Source organism: Salpingoeca rosetta (assembly GCF_000188695.1).
Source record: "Salpingoeca rosetta unplaced genomic scaffold supercont1.7, whole genome shotgun sequence".
NCBI classification, from domain to species: Eukaryota; class Choanoflagellata; order Craspedida; family Salpingoecidae; genus Salpingoeca; species Salpingoeca rosetta.
The window spans coordinates 915,051-935,050 of NW_004754927.1; the positions used below are offsets into that span (position 1 = coordinate 915,051).

Consider the following 20,000-nt stretch of genomic DNA (forward strand, 5'->3'; position numbering starts at 1 on the left):
CTGTACACGCACACCCTCGCACACTCACACCCTCACTCGTTCACCACAACCCCTTTGTTCTGTTTGTTGGCTTTGCACCATTGTGCGACAGCGTCGAGGGCAACGGTGAAGAGAAGGTGTTGGCTTCAAGCGACGTTGCAACAAGCGCGCACGGTGACGCAGCCACACCCGTCAGCCCCGGTGGTGCTGTTGTTGTGTTTGATGGCCTCCGGCCGGACAAACGCTACCGCTTCCGTGTTCGCGCGCGCAATCACGTCGGCTTTGGCTCGTTCTCGTCGTACGTTGAGGGCCGCACACGCAACACGCCGCCGCCACCGCCCGCGCTGATAGCAGAGGAGGTGCAGCCAACGAGCATCAAGCTCGCGTGGACGCACGCCGACAACAAGTACGCCAATGACCGTGGAGGGGCATGCTGTCATGTACGGCGGGGCGACAAGATGTGCGAGAGAGAGAGAGAGAGAAAGGACGTGCCGATGCGACTGCTTTGGGCCGTCGGTGATGGCTTGCACGTGATATTGGTTGTTCGCTCATGGTGTACAATTCACTTGTTTGTCGCCAACTCTACCACCTCACATCCGTTGTTGCGACATGATGCGCCCTCGTTTAGCGTCGTGCGCACGCGGCTGTACATGAAACCGGGGCACGACAAGGACTTTAAGGAGGTGTGTAGCGTTTTGACGTGTGAGTTCATGTCAGTTGTCAAGGGAGTCGCGGGCACACGAACCTGCAGTGTCCAGGCAGGCACAAGCTTGACAGCCAATGTACATCCACACGTGCGCACAAAATGTCCTCACGCTCGCTCGCACACTCACTCACATTGCGCACACTCACTCACTCACATTGCGCACACTCCTTCACATGCACACTTGTGCTTGCCTCCTCATGACGGCGCTTGTCGCTGCAGGTGAAGAACGTGAGGGGCCGGAGCCACAAGTTCAACCGCTTGCAGACGGGTGTGGAGTTCCACTTCAAGGCGCAGGCCATGAACGAGGAGGGCTGGGGCGAGTGCTCAGATGTGCTGCGCGTGCGCACAGACACGTCTGCTGGTCGCCGCCCAGCGCCGATTCGAATTTCGCGGCTGAGCGACGACACAATGGTTGTGCGCGTGGAGGAGCAGCGCGGAGAGACAACAGAAGTGCTGATCAAAACACCAGCAGCCACAGCAGGTGCAGCAGCCGCCGCGCCAACGCAGGTGAAGAAGAAGAAAATCAAGAAAAAGCCTGGCCACGATGACGGTGGTGGTGATGGTGATGGTGCTGGTGGCCCTCGCGTGCGCTGTTTGTTCCGCGGCGCAGATGAACCGCGCGATGAGGACGAGGAGGACGTGCTTGACGACGACACAATGGGGTTGAGGGCAATCCCGCTGTCAACTCGCCCCACGCTCGTGTGCAGCTCGCGGGAGGCAGGGCGTGCCATCATGCACGTGCCTGCAGGCACGAAACAAGGCCCACACGGTAGCGTAGCAGTGGACGTCGTGGTGCGGTTTGCAGGCAGCAGCAAGCGGGAGCTGTGGCAGGTTGAGCGCGTGGTATTTGGACAAGAGCGGCAGCAGCGAATGGAGGACGAGTTGGCGGCGGCGGCAGCAGCGAAGAAACACGAAGAGGAGGAGCAACAGCGGGTGGAGAGGATGCGGAGGCAGGAGAAGGAGGAGAGGGAAAGGAAGAAGGCTGTGGCGCCGACATACAAGCCGGAACTGATGGGGGTGTTCAAGGCCAAAGCCAAGAAAAAGCGGCCGTTCTTGGATGAGCGTGGCGTCATGGTCGCATCTGTGCTCATCGCACTCGCAGCCATCATCATCATCATCTTGCTCAAGTAAGCAAACGCCTTTGCTGCTGATGCTGCTGCTGCTGCTGCTGCTGCTGTTGTTGTTGTTGTTGTTGTTGTTGTTGTTGTTGTTGTTGTGTGTGTGATGTGCCTGAAAGATAGTTCTTAGGAGTTTTAGCTCTGTGTATTCGTTTGTCGCAGGAAAAATTGTAACACCCAATAAAGAACGAGCAACGCAGTGTACCTCGAACACGATTTCGTCATCACCACCACCATCATAATCATCGCCATGGCGTGCGTGTGTCCACGAGTTGCATCAGCGCCGCGTCCCACGCCGCCGCCGTCGATGGCGAAAACGCAGAGAACCGCTCCACGCACCCACGCGCCTGCGCACACGTGTGTGTGTGTGTGTGTGTGTGTGTGTGTGTGTGTGTGTGTGTGTGTGTGTGTGTGTGTGTGTGTGTGTGTGTGTGTGTGTGTGTGTGTGTGTGTGTGTGTGTGTGTGTGTGTGCATCCAACAAGGCTCTTCGAGAGAAGATGCCACAGCAAAGCGTTCGCCAACACCACGCGCACCTCACGATGTCCCGTGCCGACGCTGAGCAGGGTGACGCGATGGCGGTCGCCATAAGTGAGGGCATCATACAGGTGAAGCGGCGTTTGCAGTGATCCTGCGCGCGCACAAAGACGCAAAGACGCAAGGCATGGGTGAGGCAGAAATCACGCGCGCAGCACATTGAGTACGTCGAGCATGTGCAACGCACGATTGCTTCCCGCCCCGCCTCCCTTGCCACGTGGTGTAAAGGCAAGCGCGCAAGCAAACTTCCAACTTGGGCTCGTTCACCCTGCTGCACTGACCTGCAACGAAGACGCTCTCTGCGGAGAAGCGAATGGTGATGCCAATGTTCAGCTTCCTGCGGGGCTGGTTCGGTGCCACGAGCGGTGGCTCACCCGGAAAGACGATGGCCTCCTTCTCTGCAGCTCTGTCTTCGCCCAGACCGGGGACTGCATCTTGTCCCCGATGCACTTCTTGTTGCTGCTGCTGCTGTTGTTGTTGCTGCTGCTGGTGGTGGTACCCTTGTGGCGCTGGCACGGTGTCTTGTCCCGTCTGGCTCCCTGCTTCTTGAGCAGCAGCAACAGCCACACACACGCCCAACACACCCAACACCGCCACTGTCACCCTCATCTTCTTCATCTTGGACCTGACCAGTCTGTGCAATTCTTGCAGACAGATGAATGAAGATGAATGAAGATGGCTGGATTGCATTGCATTGCTTGTCCTTGAGCGGTGTTGTGATGGTGGGCGAGGCAGCGTTGCCGCCGTCGTGTCACGGCCCCCCCCACACACACGCGCGCGCATATGGATTGGTTCACTTATGTTATTGTTGGCATGTAACAGTGGCAGCAAATGCAGAAGGCAACCCATGACGTGAAGCACCGAAGGAGGATACATCATTGACACACGACGAAACGAACTGCACACCGGACGCGCCCTCGCCATGTGGTAGACAAGCAAATACACAAACACATACGCACACAAACAACACAAACACTAGTACACACACAAACACTAGTACACACACACACACACACACACACACACACACACACACACACACACACACACACACACACAAACACACACAAACAAACATGGGAAACTAGATAGCTAGCTGCCGACAGCGAAGATGTGTGTAAAGACGTCGCCAAGGCCGTGCTCCTCGAGATATTGCCGCACCTGGCCCATATCCGCATGGTTCCCGCGCTGTCCGTGCGCGTCGACAATCAGCTCGTGCATGCGCGGGAACTTGCGCTCGCTCTCAACATCACTGGTCGCCACTGTCTGCGTCACCTGCTTGGACGACAAGAACGCACACAGGCAACATGGGACGCGGGGGTGGTGTTAGAAGTCGCGTGTGGCGTGAACAGAGACAAAAGACAGAGAGAGAGAGAGAGACAGAGAGAGAGAGAGACAGAGACAGAGACAGAGACAGAGAGAGACAACATAGGTGTGGCGAATCAGCATGTGTACACATACACAAAGGTACACAAAGATACACACACATGCACGCAAACACCCACACCTCCACACAGATACATCTGACGCACCTTGACTTGCATCTTCTGCCAGGGGAGGCGGCGAAGGCGATGGGTGTAGTCGATGACGTTCGCTTCCACGCCCTCAATGCAGACCAGTCCCGGCTTGCCGACAACAGAGAAGCCGCTCAGGTCGAGTTCGTGTGCTGAAGAGAAAGTTGGAACAGGGAGGAGGAGGAGGGAGGAGGGGGCGATGTGAGTATGCACGAAGTGGGGGAGGGAGGGCAGACAGAGGAGGAACACAGAGAGGCTGGCGAGGGTTAAGGGCGCAAAGAACACACGCATACAAAATGTGCATACAACACACAACACGCACATATGCACGCACATATGCATACAACACACAACATGCACATGCACACGCATACAACACACAACGCACACACCGTGTGCGAGGATGTCTCGTCGCTTGGACTTGTTGTAGATGTGATGAAAGTAGATGAACTGGCGCATGAAGCCGTCGTGCTTGCCTGTGTTGCTCGATCCACGTTGGGAAGTGTCTTGATCCACGTTGCTGTTGTCGCCGTTGCTGCGGCCATCTGCGGCGCTCACTTCTTCCACCACCTCCTCAACCAGCTGTGGCACGGCGTCGATGAGCTGGAACAAGCAGCAGTCCCCTGCAAACTCATCTGCAGCCAGGGTCAGCAGGCGCTGCTGTAATGCATCGGACACGGCACGCGAGTGTGATGGGCAGCGCACCAACAGCTGAGGGCCCGCCTCAGCCGGATACTCGGGCGGCAGGGTGATGTTCAATTCCACACTGCCTGCGTGCTCCGTGTTCACCTTTGCCACAAATGTCAATGTTGCTGGCGGGTGCTGCTGCTGTCCTTTGCTAGAGTGGCGCTGCGCATTGTCACCCCCATCCCCCGCACCGGTGGTGTGGGCAGTGGCCGTCTCCAACGCACGCCGCCAATCCGACAAGCGGCTGACGGCGTCCGCGTCCACAGTCAATGAGCCCTCATCCTCGAAGATGCACAGCAGCGACTCGCACTCCTCCAGCTGCAACGACAACACGCAGGGAGCATGGGGGTGAGTGGTGTGCAACGAGAACGCAGGGAGCAAGCGTGTGCATCGTCGCTGTGTGTGTGTGTGTGTGTGTGTGTGTGTGTGTGTGTGTGTGTGTGTGTCTGTGTGTATGTGTCTGTGTGTCTGTGTGTTTGTGTGTGTATGTGTCTGTGTGTCTGTGTGTCTGTGTGCACCTGTTCCGCAATGTTGTCCTGAATTGTCATCCTTCTTCTTGCTTGCTTGCTTGTTTATGAGCCGTGACTGAACCAGCGACCCGTTTCCCCCTCACCTTCATCCATCAGCTCTGCTTCACGACGTCATGAGCCAACCCACACGCTCCCTCGTCACACACACACACACACACATCCACACACGCACACATACACACACACATCCACACACACTCGTCACACACATCCACATACACACACACTCACACACACACTACTTCTTTGAGAAGAAAGACATGAGGGAGGCCTGCTTCGCCTTCTTTTTCGCTTTCTTCGCTCCAGAAGCTGCCGCTGACGATGACGATGATGACGCCTGTTTGTTCTTGCTGCTGCTGCTGCTGCTGTTGGCCTGCTGCGCTTTCCGCTTTGCATTTGCACGTCGCTCCTTCTCGGCAGCAATGTCTGCTTCTGTCAGCGGCACCTCCTCCACCACCTCCACGTCCTTGGACACTGCAGGGTGCCGGTGGTCGTGCACAGAGTTGAGTGGCATCGGGCAGAACGCGTGCCGGTGGTCGTGCACAGAGTTGAGTGGCATCGGGCAGAACGCGTTAATCCACAAGCGTACACACATGTACACAAACACACACACACACACACATGTACACACATGCACACATGTACACAAACACACACACACACACACATGTACACACACATGTACACACACACGTGCACTACATATGCACACGTACCCATGTATCCTTTGTCGTTGCGAAACGTCTTGCGGACTGTCTTGCGAACCGTCTTGGTGCGTGGAATGTCTTCTTCATCGTCAGCTTCACCAGCATCACCGTCACGGGTACTTGCATCGTCAGCGCCAGTCGCTGTGTTCTGCTCAGCCTCTTCCTCGTCACGCTTCTTCGTTGCCGCAGCAGCCGGTTTGTTGGTGGCCCCAGCGCTCTTCTCGTCTGCATGCGTGTCCATCGTTGTGTTCTGTTCTCTTTCCTCGCCCTCCCTCCCTGCTTGCTTCTCTTCTCCTCCCTCTTCCTCGTCCTCCACGTCTGTCTCATCTGCGTCTTCATCCATCGCGCTGTCTGCCGTGCTCTGCACCTGTGCAGTTCCTCCCTCCTTCTCCTCCTTGACATCCTCCTCCTCTCGCTCCTGCTGCTGCTCCTGCTGCTGCTGCTTGGGTGCCTCCTCTGCTTCGTCCTCGTCATCGCTGTCGATGATTCGCGCGCGCGCGTTCGTCTTCACCGGATTGGGCTGCAGTTGTTGTTACAGTGGGGAAGAAGGTGTAGAAGACACGGGTGTTATCACGCATGGGTGTGAACAGGCACAGGTGAGAGCAAGCATGTGCAACGATTGGCACTTGCACGATTGCACACGGGTGCTACCCCACCCCACGTAATCACACACACACACACACACACACACACACACACACACACACACACACACACACACACACACACACACACACACACACACGCACGCACGCACACACACACACACACATGTGCACATACGCTGACCTGTGCAAACTCTTCATCGTCCTCGTCATCATCAAAGACACGCGATGCAGGGGCGGCGGAGGGTTTGCTGCTTTGCCGCTGGAACGCTTTGCCAATTGCACTGCTCTGCACACTCGTCCTCTTGTTCTTCTGCTTCTTGCTCCCGTTGCCGCCATTACCACCGCCGCTGTTGCTGCTCTTTCGTGTCTGGCTCTTCTTGCGCGATGTGAAAAAGCTGGACGGTTTCTCCTTCACCTACACGCATGATGTAACCCATGGAGAGGGGGGGGGAGGAGGAGGAGGAGGAGGAGGGAGCGCGTTTGAGTTTGCGTGGGGAAGAGCACAAGAACTGGAAGCCTGCATACGCGCATATGTGCGACGGTGTGAGCAGTGTATGTCGTGTACACCGCATGCTGCCACGCACCAGTGTTCCCTCGTTGATCTTGTAGCGCTTTGTGTGGTCGTCCACGGCTTGCTGCAATGGATCTTCTTCGTCTGTTCAAGTACGCACATGGACGCACATGCGTGAATACGCGCGCGTGTGAGAACATTCGACGCAAACGCACCGCACACACACGCGCACGCAGGACGCACACACGTACACTCACACACACGCACACACACACACGCACATGAAGCGGGACAACACCACGGCATGTCTCATGTGCGCACCAAAAGTGTCTGCCACATCTGCGGTCGACGTGCTCTCTGTGAAGGAGTGCTTTGTTGCAACGTTCGAATTGACAATACCGCACAGCCCGGCCAGGGAGTCGAGCGTCTCCCGCTGCAGCGCGTAGTCCGCAGCATACACCGCCGTCGACACGTCCTGCAAGGGTTAGCGGGCACATCAAAGGTGCACAGTGAGCAGAGTACACAATGGATGGGAGGGCACAGTGAGCAAGAGCGTGAAGAGAGGAGGGGAGGGACGGTTGGCATGATGTGAAGTAACGACGCGAGTGGTTTCGTGCATGCAGCATTGCCACACAAGCGCTGACGCTACCTTGGGCTGAGCTTTGCACACGCTGTAGATGTGCTCTGATGAGATTCGCTCAAACTCCTTGCGCTTCTCTGTGTGTGGGGGGAAAGGGGGGGGGCAAAAGGGTGTGAACATGTGAATGTGGAAACTTGACAGTGACGTTCACTGGGGAAGCGCGCAAAACAGACAGAACCAGGCAAACACACACACGCGCGCACATTGACGCTTGGTTTCACTTTCACACACACACACACACACACACACACACACACACACACACACACACACACACACACACACACACACACACACACATACACACCTGCGAGATTGGTGTCTGATACGAGCTGGAAGACACGGCCTCCACCCTAGCAGCCAGAACACAAGCACGAGCGCACACAAAAGCGAATCAACAAGGTTGGAGCGTGTGAGTGAGTGAGAGAGCAAGGGAGAGGAAGAGAGAGTCAGAGAGCCAGAGAGAGAGCCAGAAGAGAGACGATGGAATACAAGATCGTCAACACAGACATGCATGTTTTGGAGCAGTGTTGCTCATTTACCGCGGCCTTTGTTCGCGTTCCTCCCAAGAGGTACATGCATGACACAGGATGGTTTTGTTTCTTGCATTGTTGCACGTATGCATACAACACCCTGCCACAGACACAGGTCCAGTGAATCGGCGAGTGAGCACAGGACCCATGTGGATGATCTGTGCCACACACACACACACACACACATACACACACATACACACACACACACACACACACACACACACACACACACACACACACACACACACACACACACACACACACACACAAGAAAGCAATACAGAGAGAGTAATCACGCCCCGACCCCCACGTACGTACTGCTTGGCAATGTTCACGTTGAGTTGGAACTTGCAGCTGAGGAACTTGTATGTCACCACCTCATCCTGATCCTGCACCAGCTCCTCCACGTTCTGCAGCAGTGTCTCCATCGTGGCTGCTGCTGCTGTTTGGTCGTGTTTGGCTTTGGCGGTTTTTGGCGCGCTGTTTTGCCAACTCGCCAAGCAAGTGGTAAACATGGATTTGCCGCCGCCCAAGTGGCAAAGACAAACGGGCTGCTCTCGCGCAGCGTGCAAGTGTTGTGCTTGACCACCGTTCTTGTGTGTTACTTAATGTAAAAGCAGGAGTGCAGAGCGAAGGCGGCGGAGGAGGAGACAGAAGGAGACAGCAAGCGCACATCCAAACGAGAATGAAAGCGGACAGAAACAAGGTCAGATATGCACGTCAGCACTCGTCACAACACGTCGTGTAGGAACAGCAAAACCAAGAGGTACCACAGAAAAGCAAGGACTAAGTCGACTAAAACTGGATCAGCTACGGGCAACATTCATGGTCGCTGTTGTTGACCGTGCTACTGAGGATAAAACCTGCACTGGAGCGCCGTCATCGTTTCCTGCATGGCGTACAAATGCGCGCAGACCAACACGCATGTGAGCAACCACAGCTTGTGTGTATGTGTGTGTGTGTGTGTGTTGTGTATGTGTCTTGGTGCTGATACACGCATCGAGTGAATGGAAGGCACACGGGGGCACCCTTAGGAGGGGGGTGGGGTGTCTGGCAACTACACGTGCATCACATTGAGCGTCACAATCGCACACACACACTCACTAACTCACGAACTCACGAACACACCTGTATGATTGGCTGCATGAAGGTGTCGTATGTGTTGATGAGAGCCATGCCATCCTGGTTTGGTCCCGGTCGCCCAAGCAATTCTGTGTGTATGCGGAAGGAGGTGGCAAAGAAGAGTTGGTGAAGGGCTCATTGATGAAGATGACGGTGACAATGACATTGGCATTGACGACAGCATGCATGCAGCTCGTTCAGCATGGGCAGCGCAGCAATCGCGTGAACCCGCAGTTATTTGTGTCAACATGGAATCCCCAACACACACGCACGCACATGCAAACACATTGCACACACATGCACATGCATACGCACACACATCGCAAGGACGCACTCCTTCATCGTACCGATTTTGTTACAAAGGGCAGAGAGGCGAGAGCAGCCGACGACAGACATGCCGCTCTTGAGAGAATGCGCAGTGTCTCCAAAGTCCTTCATGGTCTCTGCGGTGAACACCTCTTGGTGTCGAAGCCCTTGCAGCTTGGTGATTTTCTCCTGCACGCTCGCAACAATGTCGTTGAACAGGTCCGGAATGTCCCGCACTTGCGCAAAGATGGCCTCGTCTATCAACGGTACGCTGTCCAAGTTGCGTGACAACACCTCACTCGGATCCATCTCTCTTTGCGTCTGTGAATGTATGTATGTATGTATGTATGTATGTGTGTGTGACGATGTGTGTGAGTGTCTGTGAGTGTGTTCGCGTGTGTGTGTCTGTGTTCGCGTGTGTGTGTGTGTGTATGGTGTGGTGTTGCGGTCTCGCTCGAGTTGGTTGTTGTCGCTGCCGCGGTTATGCTGAAAATTATGGACTTCTTCAACAAATCTTCCACAATCGCCTCCTTTCTCCAAACCAAACAAACCACTCGCTCACTCAAAGCACTCCACAACTCCACTGACTGACGCTTTCTTCCTGTTCACGATGGATGAGGTGGACAAGATCATCCTGCTCACGCTGCGGCAGCTGGGCACGGACGTGGAAGAGGATGTCGCTTCACTCGCAGGTGAGTCGTCTCACTCGTTTGTTGGTTTTCTTGTGCACGGCTTTGCGCACTTGCTTGCTGGCTTGAATGCAAGCAATGATTCTCCCACACACGCACACGCACACATCCACGCTGACACCACAACACACGCACACACACGCGCACACACACACACACATCCACGCTGACACCACACACGCACACGCACGCGCACACGCACATACCCGCGCACAGACTTGCCCACAAAGGCGTTTGTGGAAGGCGCGGCACGCTGCATCAACACCATCAACGGCAACGATGAGGCACGTCCGGGCCATGTCTGTGCTTGTGCTTGTGCTTGTTTGTGCATGTTAGTGTGCGCGCTTTCATGTAAACGTCAAGGTACTGCCAACCCACATCCAATGCAGCTCGTGTCATGACACCGACAAAGTTCTCACCATCCTTTGCTGATATGGTCGCTGCACTCGTCATACAGATGCCGCTGTCTTTGCCAGGAAGCATGGCTGCTCGCTTCCGTGTCGGCACCACGCTGGCAACTGCCTGCCAGGTGCGTGAACACTCGCACGAACCTCAAAACACGCTCACACACACGATCACGATCACACACACACACACACACACACGATCACACACACACACACACACACACACACACACACACACGAACAAACGAACGAACACAGCCCTGAGACTCTCTTGTGTACACGCACATGAGCGCTCTGTCGGTGGAAAGCGTGTCAGCTGCTTGCGTTCGAGACATGTGCGCGCTCAGTGTCGCTGCTGCCTGACAAGTGCACACCTGTGATGGGCACATTGCCTGCAGGACCTGGGATATGGCTCAAACATTGGGTACAACACGTTCCTGTACTCAAACGAGGACGACTGCAGACAACTTCTCATGTGGTATGGCGGCTGAGCTCACATGCGAGTGTACAGGCTGTGTGCAACCAATCCACGCGCTATTCGATGGTGCTGGTGCTAGTTTGGTGATGTGTTGATAGCGATGGTGGCGGCGGTTGTGGCAGTCGTGATGGTCCAAGTCAAGCCTCAATTGCGATGGCGCGGCCATGTCTCTCTGCCTTTACCTGAACTTCCTCAGGCTGATTGAGCGTCTTCCAAAGGAAACCACCTCCACGACAGGCGCCGAAACCCTTGGTGCGCTCACTTGCACACAAGCACACACGCATGTTCAGCTTCCTTCACCTTCACGTGCACCCCTTACAACTCACGGCGTGTGCGCATGTATGTATGTGTGTGTGTGTGACAGGACAAGAGGCGATGCTGCAGCGGGCAATCACTGCTGAGATTGACAAGCAGCTGTCGTGCCCATGGATCCCGCCCGCCTTCCACCGCGATGGCCTCTGCTGGTCAAACAACCGCACCGCCTGGCACCTCATCGTGAGGCCATACGCTGCAGTGCACATATTGTGGTGGTTGTGGAAGTCACGGTCATCGTGCTCGTGGTGCTGTTTAGTCAAGTTGCGAGCGGCCTTGCTTGGTACGACGCGTCAACTTACCGACATGTGCACACGTGCACTCATCTGCACGCACCACTACATGCGCGCGCACTTGCGTGTATTACATCAGAGTCGACGCGGCGTGCGATCGTTTCGCTCCACCACCCTCTTCACATCAGAGATGGACGCCGCTAACACCGGTCAGTTGTCGTGTGTGTGTGTGTGTGTGTGTGTGTGTGTGTGTGTGTGTGTGTGTGTGTGTGTGTGTGTGTGTGTGTGTGTGTGTGTGTGTGTGTGTGTGTGTTTCATTTTGTTGGTCTGCATGCACCTGTGTGTGCGCAACGTGGCAGCCTCTGATTCACGTCCACATCACCCGCCCCCTTGTCCGCGTCCTCATCATCGCTATGTGGTACGGCAGCCCGCGCCGCGTACGAGACGACGAACCAGCAGACAATACCGCAGCAGCGGAGCGTCGCCACATCCTCCCTTGCCGTAAGCCCCAACGAGTCATCCTCATGTCACACCAGCGTGGACTACAGTTTGCCTCGTGGTTCATGCACTTATCACGCGGACGTATACCTTCTTCCCTTCAAGTGCACCCCACTCACTCAACCAACAACCACGACAAACACCATCACGACCAACACCATCACGACAAACACCATCACGACAAACACCATCACGACAAACATCATCACGGCAAACACCATCCCCCCTTCCTTTGCCCTTCGTGTGCAGTCGATTCTGGCGCGCAATTCGCGTCTGCTTGCGAGCGAGCGGGCGCGAGAGGAAGAACTGACGGCCGCAGGCAGAGACCCCGCACTGCCAAACGAGGTACACAGTTGTACACAGTCGCATACCGTATGCCTGCGTGTGTCTGTCTGTGTGTGTGTCTGTGTGTGTACGTGTACAAGCTGCTGCACGTGAGCTCACGCTGAGATAACTTGACGATGTTGCCACCGCTAATTTGGCGACAGGATTTCGTCCGGCAGAAGCGCACCACCACGCGTCGCACCATCAGCGCCAAAGTGAAGGCGGCGCTTTTCAATGACGCCAAACAGGAGGTGGACATGGCCAAGTTCCTCGCCAAATTCTCCGGTACGCAGCTTCTTTGTTGCCTTCCTTCCTCTCTTCCTTCCTTCCTTCCTTCCTTCGCTTCCTTCCATCTTGATCAACCCAACAAACACACACGCTTGCTGGCACATGTAACCTCGCCCACCGCTGACTGTCGTGCGCGTGCACAGGCATTGAACTGGGCAAGATGTCCATGTTCCGTGCAAAGCACAAGCTGCAATTTGCAAAGGAGGACGAAGCGGCGGTGGCGGCGACAAAGACGGTGACAGATGAGGAACTCAAGCAGCAGCGGGAGGACGAATTGTCCGCTTTGCAGGGCGAAGTGGAGGACTTGGAGTCGTCCTTGCAGGCCATGCGCGACAATCTTGCATCACTGCAGTCCACAGCGGAGGCGCTGGCCGAGCAAACAGCACGCATGCAGGAGGAGAACGAGGCACTCACAAAGGAGCAGAAAGTTCGCAAGAGGGTACGCGCAGAGATGTGCACATGCCCACGCTTGCATGATGAGTTTTGTCCGCGTGTGTGTAGTCCACTGCCTTCTTCTCCCTGATTCCCTGATGCGCGACCACCACCACGACCATCATCATCATCATCATCATCATCATCATCATCATCATCATCATCATCATCATCATCATCATCATCATCATCATCATCATCATCATCATCACCGCGGCAGGTGCTTGATCTTCTGCCGAATGCGGAGGAGAACATGCAGCTGCTCAAGGACAAGATTGACGAGGTGGCAGCCAAGTTGGCGGCGCTGGCGGAGCGATGGGAGGAGCACCGCGTCGCTCTCATCAAGGAGTACAGAGACCTCAAGGTTGTATTTAATGTCGTTTGGTGTGTTGCTTGATGGTGTTTGGTGTTGTTTCGTTTGCTCATGTACACGTCGTTTGGGGACACTGCTCTCTGTGTGTGCTTTCGCACGAGCGCTGCCCTGACCTGCTTCCCCCCACACCATGCCAACACACGCTCGCGTGTTCTGCGCGTTTCCGTGCGCCCGAATCGGCCGCCAGGTTGCTGCCGCGAACAAGAACTCTGAGGCGCGGAAGCAAGCGGAGAGCATCCAGGAGTTGCGCTCGCAGGCCAAACAGATTATTGCCGACGCAAAGCAGAAGGAACAGCTCTTCCAGCAGCTTGTGCAGGACTACGAACGCATGAACAAGGTTGCTCAGGGGTGAAGCGTGTGTGTGCGTGTGTGTCTGTGTGTGTGTGTGTGCGTGTGTGTCTGTGTGTGTGTTTGTGTCTGTGTGTCTGTGTGTTTGGGCATATCTGTGTCTTCTTTCATTCGTTGACGACGGTCAATGCTCATGCACATCCCCTTCCCCTTCACTTCCCTTTCACCACACCATCGGCGCTCACATGCAATCTTCCTCCTCCTCCCATCGTCATCAGGATATTCTTCGCTCCTCGTACACGTCGCGCATCCTCGAGATTGTCAAGTCCATCGATAAGCAGAAGCGCGAAATCCAAAAGGTGGGAACAGACACGCACGCAACACGCGTTCACCATCAGGGGCGTTGTTCATCCATACCATGTACACGTCACACCCCGCTCACAACTCGCTTTCCACCCACCTTGCCTTCCCTTCCCCATCATCATCATCATCACTTGCTGCAGATTTTGGTTGAGACGCGCGGGCTGCAGAAGGACCTTGGTCTTCTGGAGGGCAAAATCGAGCGCACATTCACCGTCGCAGAGGAAGAGATCTTCAAGGTCGGCTGGCGCTGAGGGAATGTGGCATGAGAGTGAGAGTGAGAGAGCGAGCGATACGGGGAACGCGAGAGTGCGTACATGTGTGGAAATGCGTGTGCGTGTGCGTGTGCGTGTGCGCGTGTGCGCGTGTGCGTGTGCGTGTGTGCGTGTGTGCCCTCACACACACTCCCCATCCCACGAAACTGCCTTTTCCTCTTTCAGGAGTCGAAAGCAAACCCTGCAGCGCGCCTGGCGTACAAGCATCTTGCCAACCTGCACGCGGAGTGCGGGCGGCTGATTGACGTCGTCAAGTCAACCGGCACCGTTGCGCGCGAGATTCGCGATCTCGAGGACCAGGTACTGGTGGTGGTGGTGGTGCTGATGGTGGTGCTGATGTCTTTGAGAGGGGGGGGGGGAGGAAAGCAAATGGAACAAAAGGAAAGTTGAGCGGACAGAGGCCCCAGCATCTCTTCCAGTTGTCGTGCGTGACGACCATCACACCGCCCTTGCATGTCGTGCCTCACCTTCCCCCCCCCCGTGTCTGCCCACAACAACCACAACCACAACCACAACCACAACACCCCTTTAGATTGAGGTGGAGCAACGGAAGGACACCCAGAAGAACCTCGATCGCATTTCCGCCGATCTCAAAGCGCTCAAGACGGAGAACAAGCAGTTGGCCGAGCAACTCCGCAAAAAGTGATGCGCTGTGCTTGTGCGCTAAGGGGCCGTTGCTTTGTTACATGATGACACAACGTGTGTGCGTGTGTGTGTCCCTCTGTGTATGTGTGTGTGTGTGCTTCTGTGTGCATGTGTGTCTTCTTTCTGTCTGTCTGTCTGTGTGTGTGTATGTGTGCTTCGCGGCAGTTCTGTGAGCGGTGTTTGTTTTGGTTGTCCCTCTTCCTGCTTGATTTGCACTCGCTTCTTCATTTGTCCGTGGTGAACACATCTTGTTATCGTTAGGAGCACTCACTACTTGGGTTCGAGTAACAAAACCAGCAAAGCTTGGTCCCAGCAATGAAAAATCAGATCAACTACAAGTTAACAAGAAAGAAGGAAGGAAAGAAGAAACACACACACACACACTCTCTCTCTCTCTCAATTACACACTCACCCACTCACCCACTCACCCACCCGCTCACTGCACACTACACACATGCAACATGTTTATGCTGGTGTGAGGTCACGGGAGAGGCCGCGCTTCTTGCTGAGCCACTCGGAGCAAGGGAACGTGGTGGTGGTGTTGGTGATGGGATTCAACACCTCAATGCGGTCAAGAAACCAGTCCCCGCCAAGCCCCCAGTTGTCATGCTGTGATCAGTCAGTCCCCAAGTGTTGCCAAAAAAGCAAGTTCATGCCATTCGTGTGAGCGAGTCAGTTGCAACACCACGTGAACATGAGTGGTGGGTTGTGCGTGAAAATCTCAAAAAAGCCCAAACACAAAACCAAAATCACCACACCACAACCTCTCAACAACCAGTGCGCTTACCCGAATTGACAGCTTGGTGAGGGCGCCAAGATCGACAGCGTCAACCTGCACGATATGTAGTTATGATGATGGCGTGAGTTCATGCATTGTGCGCACACCACACAAGCACATTCGCACGCATCAAGCACATGCACACAACATACAAGTACACACACACACACACATTCACGTAAACACACACACACACATTCACGTACACACACACATTCACGTACACACATTCACGTACACACACGCACACCACCAGGACTTACGTCGAAGACATCCTCGTGCTTGCGCTCAAACTTGTTGCTGTAAGTCTTCGATCGCGTCAGCTCCCGCTCGCCCGTGTTCCCGTTCTCGCCATACAGCGTCATGAACACATCTGCATGTCGCACACATGATGTGATTTGAAGCAGCATCGTAAGCGCTGCATGCCTGCGTTCGCATAGAGAGGCTTGCGTATGACAAGCACGCATGCACACAAACATGACAAATATGCACACACACACTCACTCGCATCGGTGCCAGCGCCGCGAATGTCGCCCGTGAACACGTGCACCTAAACGATACACGCAACAAATGTGATGGTGAGTGACGAGCATGTCGGCGCACTTGCAATTTGTGATTGCAATTGCAATGCACACACACAACACAACATACAACACACAAAACACACACACAAAACACAACACACAACACACACAACACACACAAAACACAAAACACACACAAAACACAAAACACACAGCACACAACACGAGCAAATTACGACCATGACGCTCAAATATGCCTGCCTCACCTCGTATTGCACAGCCTGCACGCTGCGCTCCGTGTCTGCACGGTTGAGGGCGTCTTTCGTCTTGAACGTGGCAACCTCTTCAATCTTCGTCTTCTTCTTCTGCGTGTTAAACAGCGTGACAGAGTCGCCCGAGCTCAGCTCAGCCACCTCCACGTGGTCAACGCGCCACGGCACCACCTTGCGCTTGCCCTCTGGTGGAAACAGCTCCAACACACACCCGCGCACGCTTCCGACAAGTGGGATGTCCTCAAACACAAAGTCATCCACAGCCCCACGCTGGAAGTGCTGTCCGGAAACCGACGGCAGCACGAGCGCATGGCGTCGCTCGCCCTCGCCAATCAGCGTCACCATCACCTGCGCTGTTGTTGCCGCATCGTCGGTGTCTGCTGTGTGGATTGTCACCTTGTACGTGCCGGTGCGCGCGCGGTAGTCTGCGTCGGCACACAGCAGCTCCCGCACCACCTGCTTGTCTGCTTTGCTCTTGCTCAGCCACTTGTAGCAGGGAAACACATACGACGACTGCGTGTCCACCTCCACCACAGACACCTCCTCCAGGAACCACGACGGGTACAGGCGTGCGCTGTCGTGCCAGATGCGACACCGCGTCAGCTGGCCCAAGTCCGGCACCTCAACCTCAAACACATCCGTGTGCCCGCGCTCAAACTTGTCGCGGTGCGTTTCCGACTTTGTCAGCTTGAGCGTGCGTGACTCGCCGCGCACGCCAAACAGCACCAGGCTCACGTTCGCATCTGTGCCCGCGCCAGAGACATTGCCCGTCTTCACGTACACCTTGTAAGACTTGAGCTGAAGCTTGACGGTGCCCGTGGAGCGACCGAGCAGTGCCTGCGAGCCAACAGACGCCGTGTCATCGTCGTCGCCATTGCCGGTCAAGCTGACTGCCATCGACACATCATCACCGTCATCGTGCTCGCGCGGAAGAAGATCGTGCTCCTCCTCCTTGGCCTTGAGCCACGCCTCGTACACAAACGTCGCCTCCAGGTTCTTCTCCGGGCAGCGCAGCGTGATGCGGTCGAGAAACCACGCACCGCCCAGGCCACGGCTGCGATGCTTCACGCGAAGGCTGGACACGAGCCCCACGTCTCGCTCGCGCACGTTCATGTGCACGGTGCTGTTGCGGTCAAAACTGTGCGTTGCCGCAGGGCGAATGGTATCGGTTGTGCCCTTCTCGCCGCACACCACAAACTGGATGCTGTCAGCGGACGTGCCAGCGCCCATCTTGTCGCCAGTCTTGACAATCAGCTCATAGTCCACCATTTTGTTCAGCTCATCCAGAGTTGTCAAGGGCAACAGCAGGTGCCGGTTGTTGGGGTTATTCTTGGCACGAACCCACTTCTCCTTGCTGCGCTCAAACACGGCCCGCTCTCCCTTGGCCGGCACCTTCACCACCACGGACTCCAACCGCCACACAAACGGCGACACAGCTGCGCGCTTCTTGTTGCGCTGACGCTCACGCTCCCTCGCCTTTCTCCGCTTCTCCTGCCTTGCTTTCTCCTTCTCTTCCTTCTCTTTTTCTTCCTTCTCCTTTTGCTCCTTTTCCTTCTTGCGTTCAGCAGCGCGGCGAGAGGCAGTCGGTGGACGCTTCTTCTTCTTCTCGTCATCATCATCATCATCATCATCATCATCATCATCGCTGTCGTCTTCTTCATCGCTCTCATCATCCTCCTCCTCGTCGTCATCGCTGCCACGCTTTCGTCGGCGTGATCGACGTGAGCTCGCAGATGCGGCCCTCTTCTTCCTCTGCTCTTCCTTCTTCTTCTTCTTCTTCTCTTCCTCGTCCTCGTCCTCATCCTCCTCATCCTCCTCTTTGTCTTCCTCTGCTTCGCTCTCCTCTGCATCGTCCATCTCAAACCCAACCTTCAGCTTGGTGATGCGCCCCACATCAACCCCGCGCACCGTGATGGTCTCTTCGCTCCCGGCGGCAAACGCTCCCTCGTCCACACGCAGCACAAGCCGGCCCGTGGACGTGGGCATGCTCTCGTTCGACAGGGGCGACCGTGGTGGTGGTGTTGACGACACAGATGCGTTGGAGATGGAGCGAGGTCGTCGCTTGCTCTGCATGGGTGAGGCAGACGCAGACAGCGCGGCCGTTTGCTGAGCTGCTTTCTCGCCATACACCTCCACATACACGTGCTTGGGCGTCTTTGTGGCCTCCTTCTTCTCAGCGCCACGCGTGTCATCCCCTTCATCCTCCTCATCCTCCTCACTGTCGCCGCTGCCTGTCCTGTTTCTGCTCCTCTTTGTCTTCTTCTTCTTGTCCTTGTCCTTGGTCGATGATCCCTTGTTCTCCTCTGCTGTCCTGATGGTGATTACGTAGTCAACCTCAGCAGCGCCCGGCCCCGCCAGCGCCCTCTTCGCCTTGTCTGCGGCTGCATCCGCCTCTGCCCGCGCCGCATCTGCGCTCTCCTGCAGGCCCTTGAGCTCCTTCTTCTTCTTCCGCGACATAAGCGGTGACGGTGCGCCTTTGGTTGATGCTGAGCGTGCGCGCTGCTCCAACTTCTTCGCTTTGCGCTCCAAGTCCTGTGCGCGCGCCTGCGCAACAGACGGGTCGACAAACGCGTCGATTTCGCGCTCAATTGCCTTATCGCCGTGCTTCTTAGACAGCCAGTTGTCGCACACGAACACGGTGGTGTTGTTCGTGTCGTCGCTCACTTCCACACGGTCAAGGTACCACGACGACGACTTGAGGAGCCCTTTCCCGTCGTGCCAGATCTTGATTCGCTTCAGCTCGCCCAAGTCCACGCAGCTGTGCCGGAACACATCCTCGTGGTTCCTGTGGTGGTGGCGATGGGCGTCATGGTGTGAAATGGAAGGCAGGTGTGTGTATGTGGGGGGGGGGAGGTGCATGTGCGTTGGGTGTGTGTGCATATGTGTTGGGTGTCATTAAGATGTGGCAGTGAGACACTTTGAGACACATGTGGAGCAATGGACAGCGTGGGAGCGTGTGCATGGGTTCACGGGGTTGTCCTTCGCGTGTAGGCCAGACACAAGCACATGACAGTCAACGCACCGCTCAAATTTGTCACGATACGTCTCGCTCTTGGCAAGCTTGATCTCGCCAGTGTCGCCGTTCTCGCCATACACAATGATCGAAACACCTGCTTGCAACAAAGGGGTTGGTGAGCAAAGTACGCGTGTGAGGGTACGCGAGTGACAATAGCTCTCCCGTCGTCACTGCAGATGCACGCAACAACAATAACAACAACAACAACAACAACAACAACAACAACAACAACAACAACAACAACAACAACAACAACAACAACAACAACAACAACAACAACAACAACAACAACAACAACAACAACAACAA

General features: G+C 55.5%; 7 protein-coding genes across 7 annotated transcripts in view; 2 read left to right on the top strand and 5 right to left on the bottom strand.

Moving 5' to 3' along the window:
• PTSG_03226 (uncharacterized protein) overlaps positions 1-2,002 on the top strand; it is a 7,689-nt gene extending 5,687 nt beyond the window's left edge. The window contains exons 14-16 of the mRNA XM_004995753.1: positions 92-385; positions 608-662; positions 905-2,002. Coding sequence (XP_004995810.1) covers positions 92-385; positions 608-662; positions 905-1,816 — 1,261 coding nt within the window. The 3' untranslated portion in view covers positions 1,817-2,002. The remainder of the gene's footprint in view (positions 1-91; positions 386-607; positions 663-904) is intronic.
• Positions 2,003-2,045: 43 nt separating this feature from the next.
• Positions 2,046-2,977, bottom strand: PTSG_03227 (uncharacterized protein; the record flags this gene model as incomplete). The annotated part of the gene is made up of 3 exons (XM_004995754.1): positions 2,620-2,977; positions 2,338-2,432; positions 2,046-2,150 (listed from the first exon to the last, which is right to left on the bottom strand). Exons 1-3 carry the CDS (start codon positions 2,954-2,956, stop codon positions 2,046-2,048), a joined length of 537 nt encoding a protein of 178 aa, XP_004995811.1. The 5' UTR covers positions 2,957-2,977.
• A 394-nt stretch (positions 2,978-3,371) lies between these two features.
• Positions 3,372-5,171, bottom strand: PTSG_11979 (uncharacterized protein). Its single transcript, XM_004995755.1, has 4 exons — positions 5,058-5,171; positions 4,245-4,857; positions 3,871-4,004; positions 3,372-3,613 (listed from the first exon to the last, which is right to left on the bottom strand). The coding sequence occupies exons 1-4, from the start codon at positions 5,085-5,087 to the stop codon at positions 3,431-3,433; spliced, it is 960 nt and encodes a 319-aa protein (XP_004995812.1). The 5' UTR covers positions 5,088-5,171; the 3' UTR covers positions 3,372-3,430.
• Positions 5,105-8,575, bottom strand: PTSG_11980 (uncharacterized protein). The gene is made up of 9 exons (XM_004995756.1): positions 8,390-8,575; positions 8,078-8,168; positions 7,843-7,888; positions 7,545-7,612; positions 7,217-7,370; positions 6,969-7,039; positions 6,566-6,799; positions 5,786-6,296; positions 5,105-5,543 (listed from the first exon to the last, which is right to left on the bottom strand). The coding sequence occupies exons 1-9, from the start codon at positions 8,497-8,499 to the stop codon at positions 5,308-5,310; spliced, it is 1,521 nt and encodes a 506-aa protein (XP_004995813.1). The 5' UTR covers positions 8,500-8,575; the 3' UTR covers positions 5,105-5,307.
• Positions 8,576-8,649: 74 nt separating this feature from the next.
• Positions 8,650-9,981, bottom strand: PTSG_03230 (uncharacterized protein). The gene is made up of 3 exons (XM_004995757.1): positions 9,541-9,981; positions 9,200-9,282; positions 8,650-8,960 (listed from the first exon to the last, which is right to left on the bottom strand). The coding sequence occupies exons 1-3, from the start codon at positions 9,806-9,808 to the stop codon at positions 8,919-8,921; spliced, it is 393 nt and encodes a 130-aa protein (XP_004995814.1). The 5' UTR covers positions 9,809-9,981; the 3' UTR covers positions 8,650-8,918.
• Positions 9,982-10,010: 29 nt separating this feature from the next.
• Positions 10,011-15,434, top strand: PTSG_03231 (uncharacterized protein). The gene is made up of 17 exons (XM_004995758.1): positions 10,011-10,191; positions 10,405-10,472; positions 10,646-10,717; positions 10,994-11,073; positions 11,270-11,325; positions 11,438-11,568; positions 11,758-11,827; positions 12,046-12,119; positions 12,366-12,461; positions 12,605-12,725; positions 12,872-13,167; positions 13,381-13,524; positions 13,721-13,870; positions 14,100-14,180; positions 14,325-14,420; positions 14,622-14,756; positions 14,989-15,434. The coding sequence occupies exons 1-17, from the start codon at positions 10,110-10,112 to the stop codon at positions 15,100-15,102; spliced, it is 1,866 nt and encodes a 621-aa protein (XP_004995815.1). The 5' UTR covers positions 10,011-10,109; the 3' UTR covers positions 15,103-15,434.
• A 40-nt stretch (positions 15,435-15,474) lies between these two features.
• The window catches only part of PTSG_03232 (uncharacterized protein), a 17,049-nt gene continuing 12,523 nt past the window's right edge, over positions 15,475-20,000 (bottom strand). Inside the window, exons 32-37 of the mRNA XM_004995759.1 lie at positions 19,698-19,785; positions 16,670-19,460; positions 16,384-16,429; positions 16,143-16,252; positions 15,889-15,933; positions 15,475-15,710 (exon numbers count right to left, since the gene is read on the bottom strand). Coding sequence (XP_004995816.1) covers positions 15,567-15,710; positions 15,889-15,933; positions 16,143-16,252; positions 16,384-16,429; positions 16,670-19,460; positions 19,698-19,785 — 3,224 coding nt within the window. The 3' untranslated portion in view covers positions 15,475-15,566. The remainder of the gene's footprint in view (positions 15,711-15,888; positions 15,934-16,142; positions 16,253-16,383; positions 16,430-16,669; positions 19,461-19,697; positions 19,786-20,000) is intronic.

Excerpts from the sequence above, each read along its gene's own strand:
- PTSG_03231 (XM_004995758.1), top strand. The coding sequence starts at position 10,110 with ATGGATGAGGTGGACAAGATCATCCTGCTCACGCTGCGGCAGCTGGGC. Across the intron at positions 12,120-12,365 it reads TCGCCACATCCTCCCTTGCC|TCGATTCTGGCGCGCAATTC; the intron begins GTAAGCCCCAAC and ends CTTCGTGTGCAG. Across the intron at positions 12,726-12,871 it reads GTTCCTCGCCAAATTCTCCG|GCATTGAACTGGGCAAGATG; the intron begins GTACGCAGCTTC and ends GCGCGTGCACAG.
- PTSG_11979 (XM_004995755.1), bottom strand. The coding sequence starts at position 5,087 with ATGACAATTCAGGACAACATTGCGGAACAG. Across the intron at positions 4,858-5,057 it reads AGGACAACATTGCGGAACAG|CTGGAGGAGTGCGAGTCGCT; the intron begins GTGCACACAGAC and ends TTGTCGTTGCAG. Across the intron at positions 3,614-3,870 it reads GGCAGAAGATGCAAGTCAAG|GTGACGCAGACAGTGGCGAC; the intron begins GTGCGTCAGATG and ends TCGTCCAAGCAG.
- PTSG_03230 (XM_004995757.1), bottom strand. The coding sequence starts at position 9,808 with ATGGATCCGAGTGAGGTGTTGTCACGCAACTTGGACAGCGTACCGTTG. Across the intron at positions 9,283-9,540 it reads TGCCCTTTGTAACAAAATCG|AATTGCTTGGGCGACCGGGA; the intron begins GTACGATGAAGG and ends GCATACACACAG. Across the intron at positions 8,961-9,199 it reads TCATGCAGCCAATCATACAG|GAAACGATGACGGCGCTCCA; the intron begins GTGTGTTCGTGA and ends TACGCCATGCAG.
- PTSG_11980 (XM_004995756.1), bottom strand. The coding sequence starts at position 8,499 with ATGGAGACACTGCTGCAGAACGTGGAGGAGCTGGTGCAGGATCAGGAT. Across the intron at positions 7,613-7,842 it reads ATCAGACACCAATCTCGCAG|AGAAGCGCAAGGAGTTTGAG; the intron begins GTGTGTATGTGT and ends CCCCACACACAG. Across the intron at positions 6,297-6,565 it reads ACGATGAAGAGTTTGCACAG|CCCAATCCGGTGAAGACGAA; the intron begins GTCAGCGTATGT and ends CAACAACTGCAG.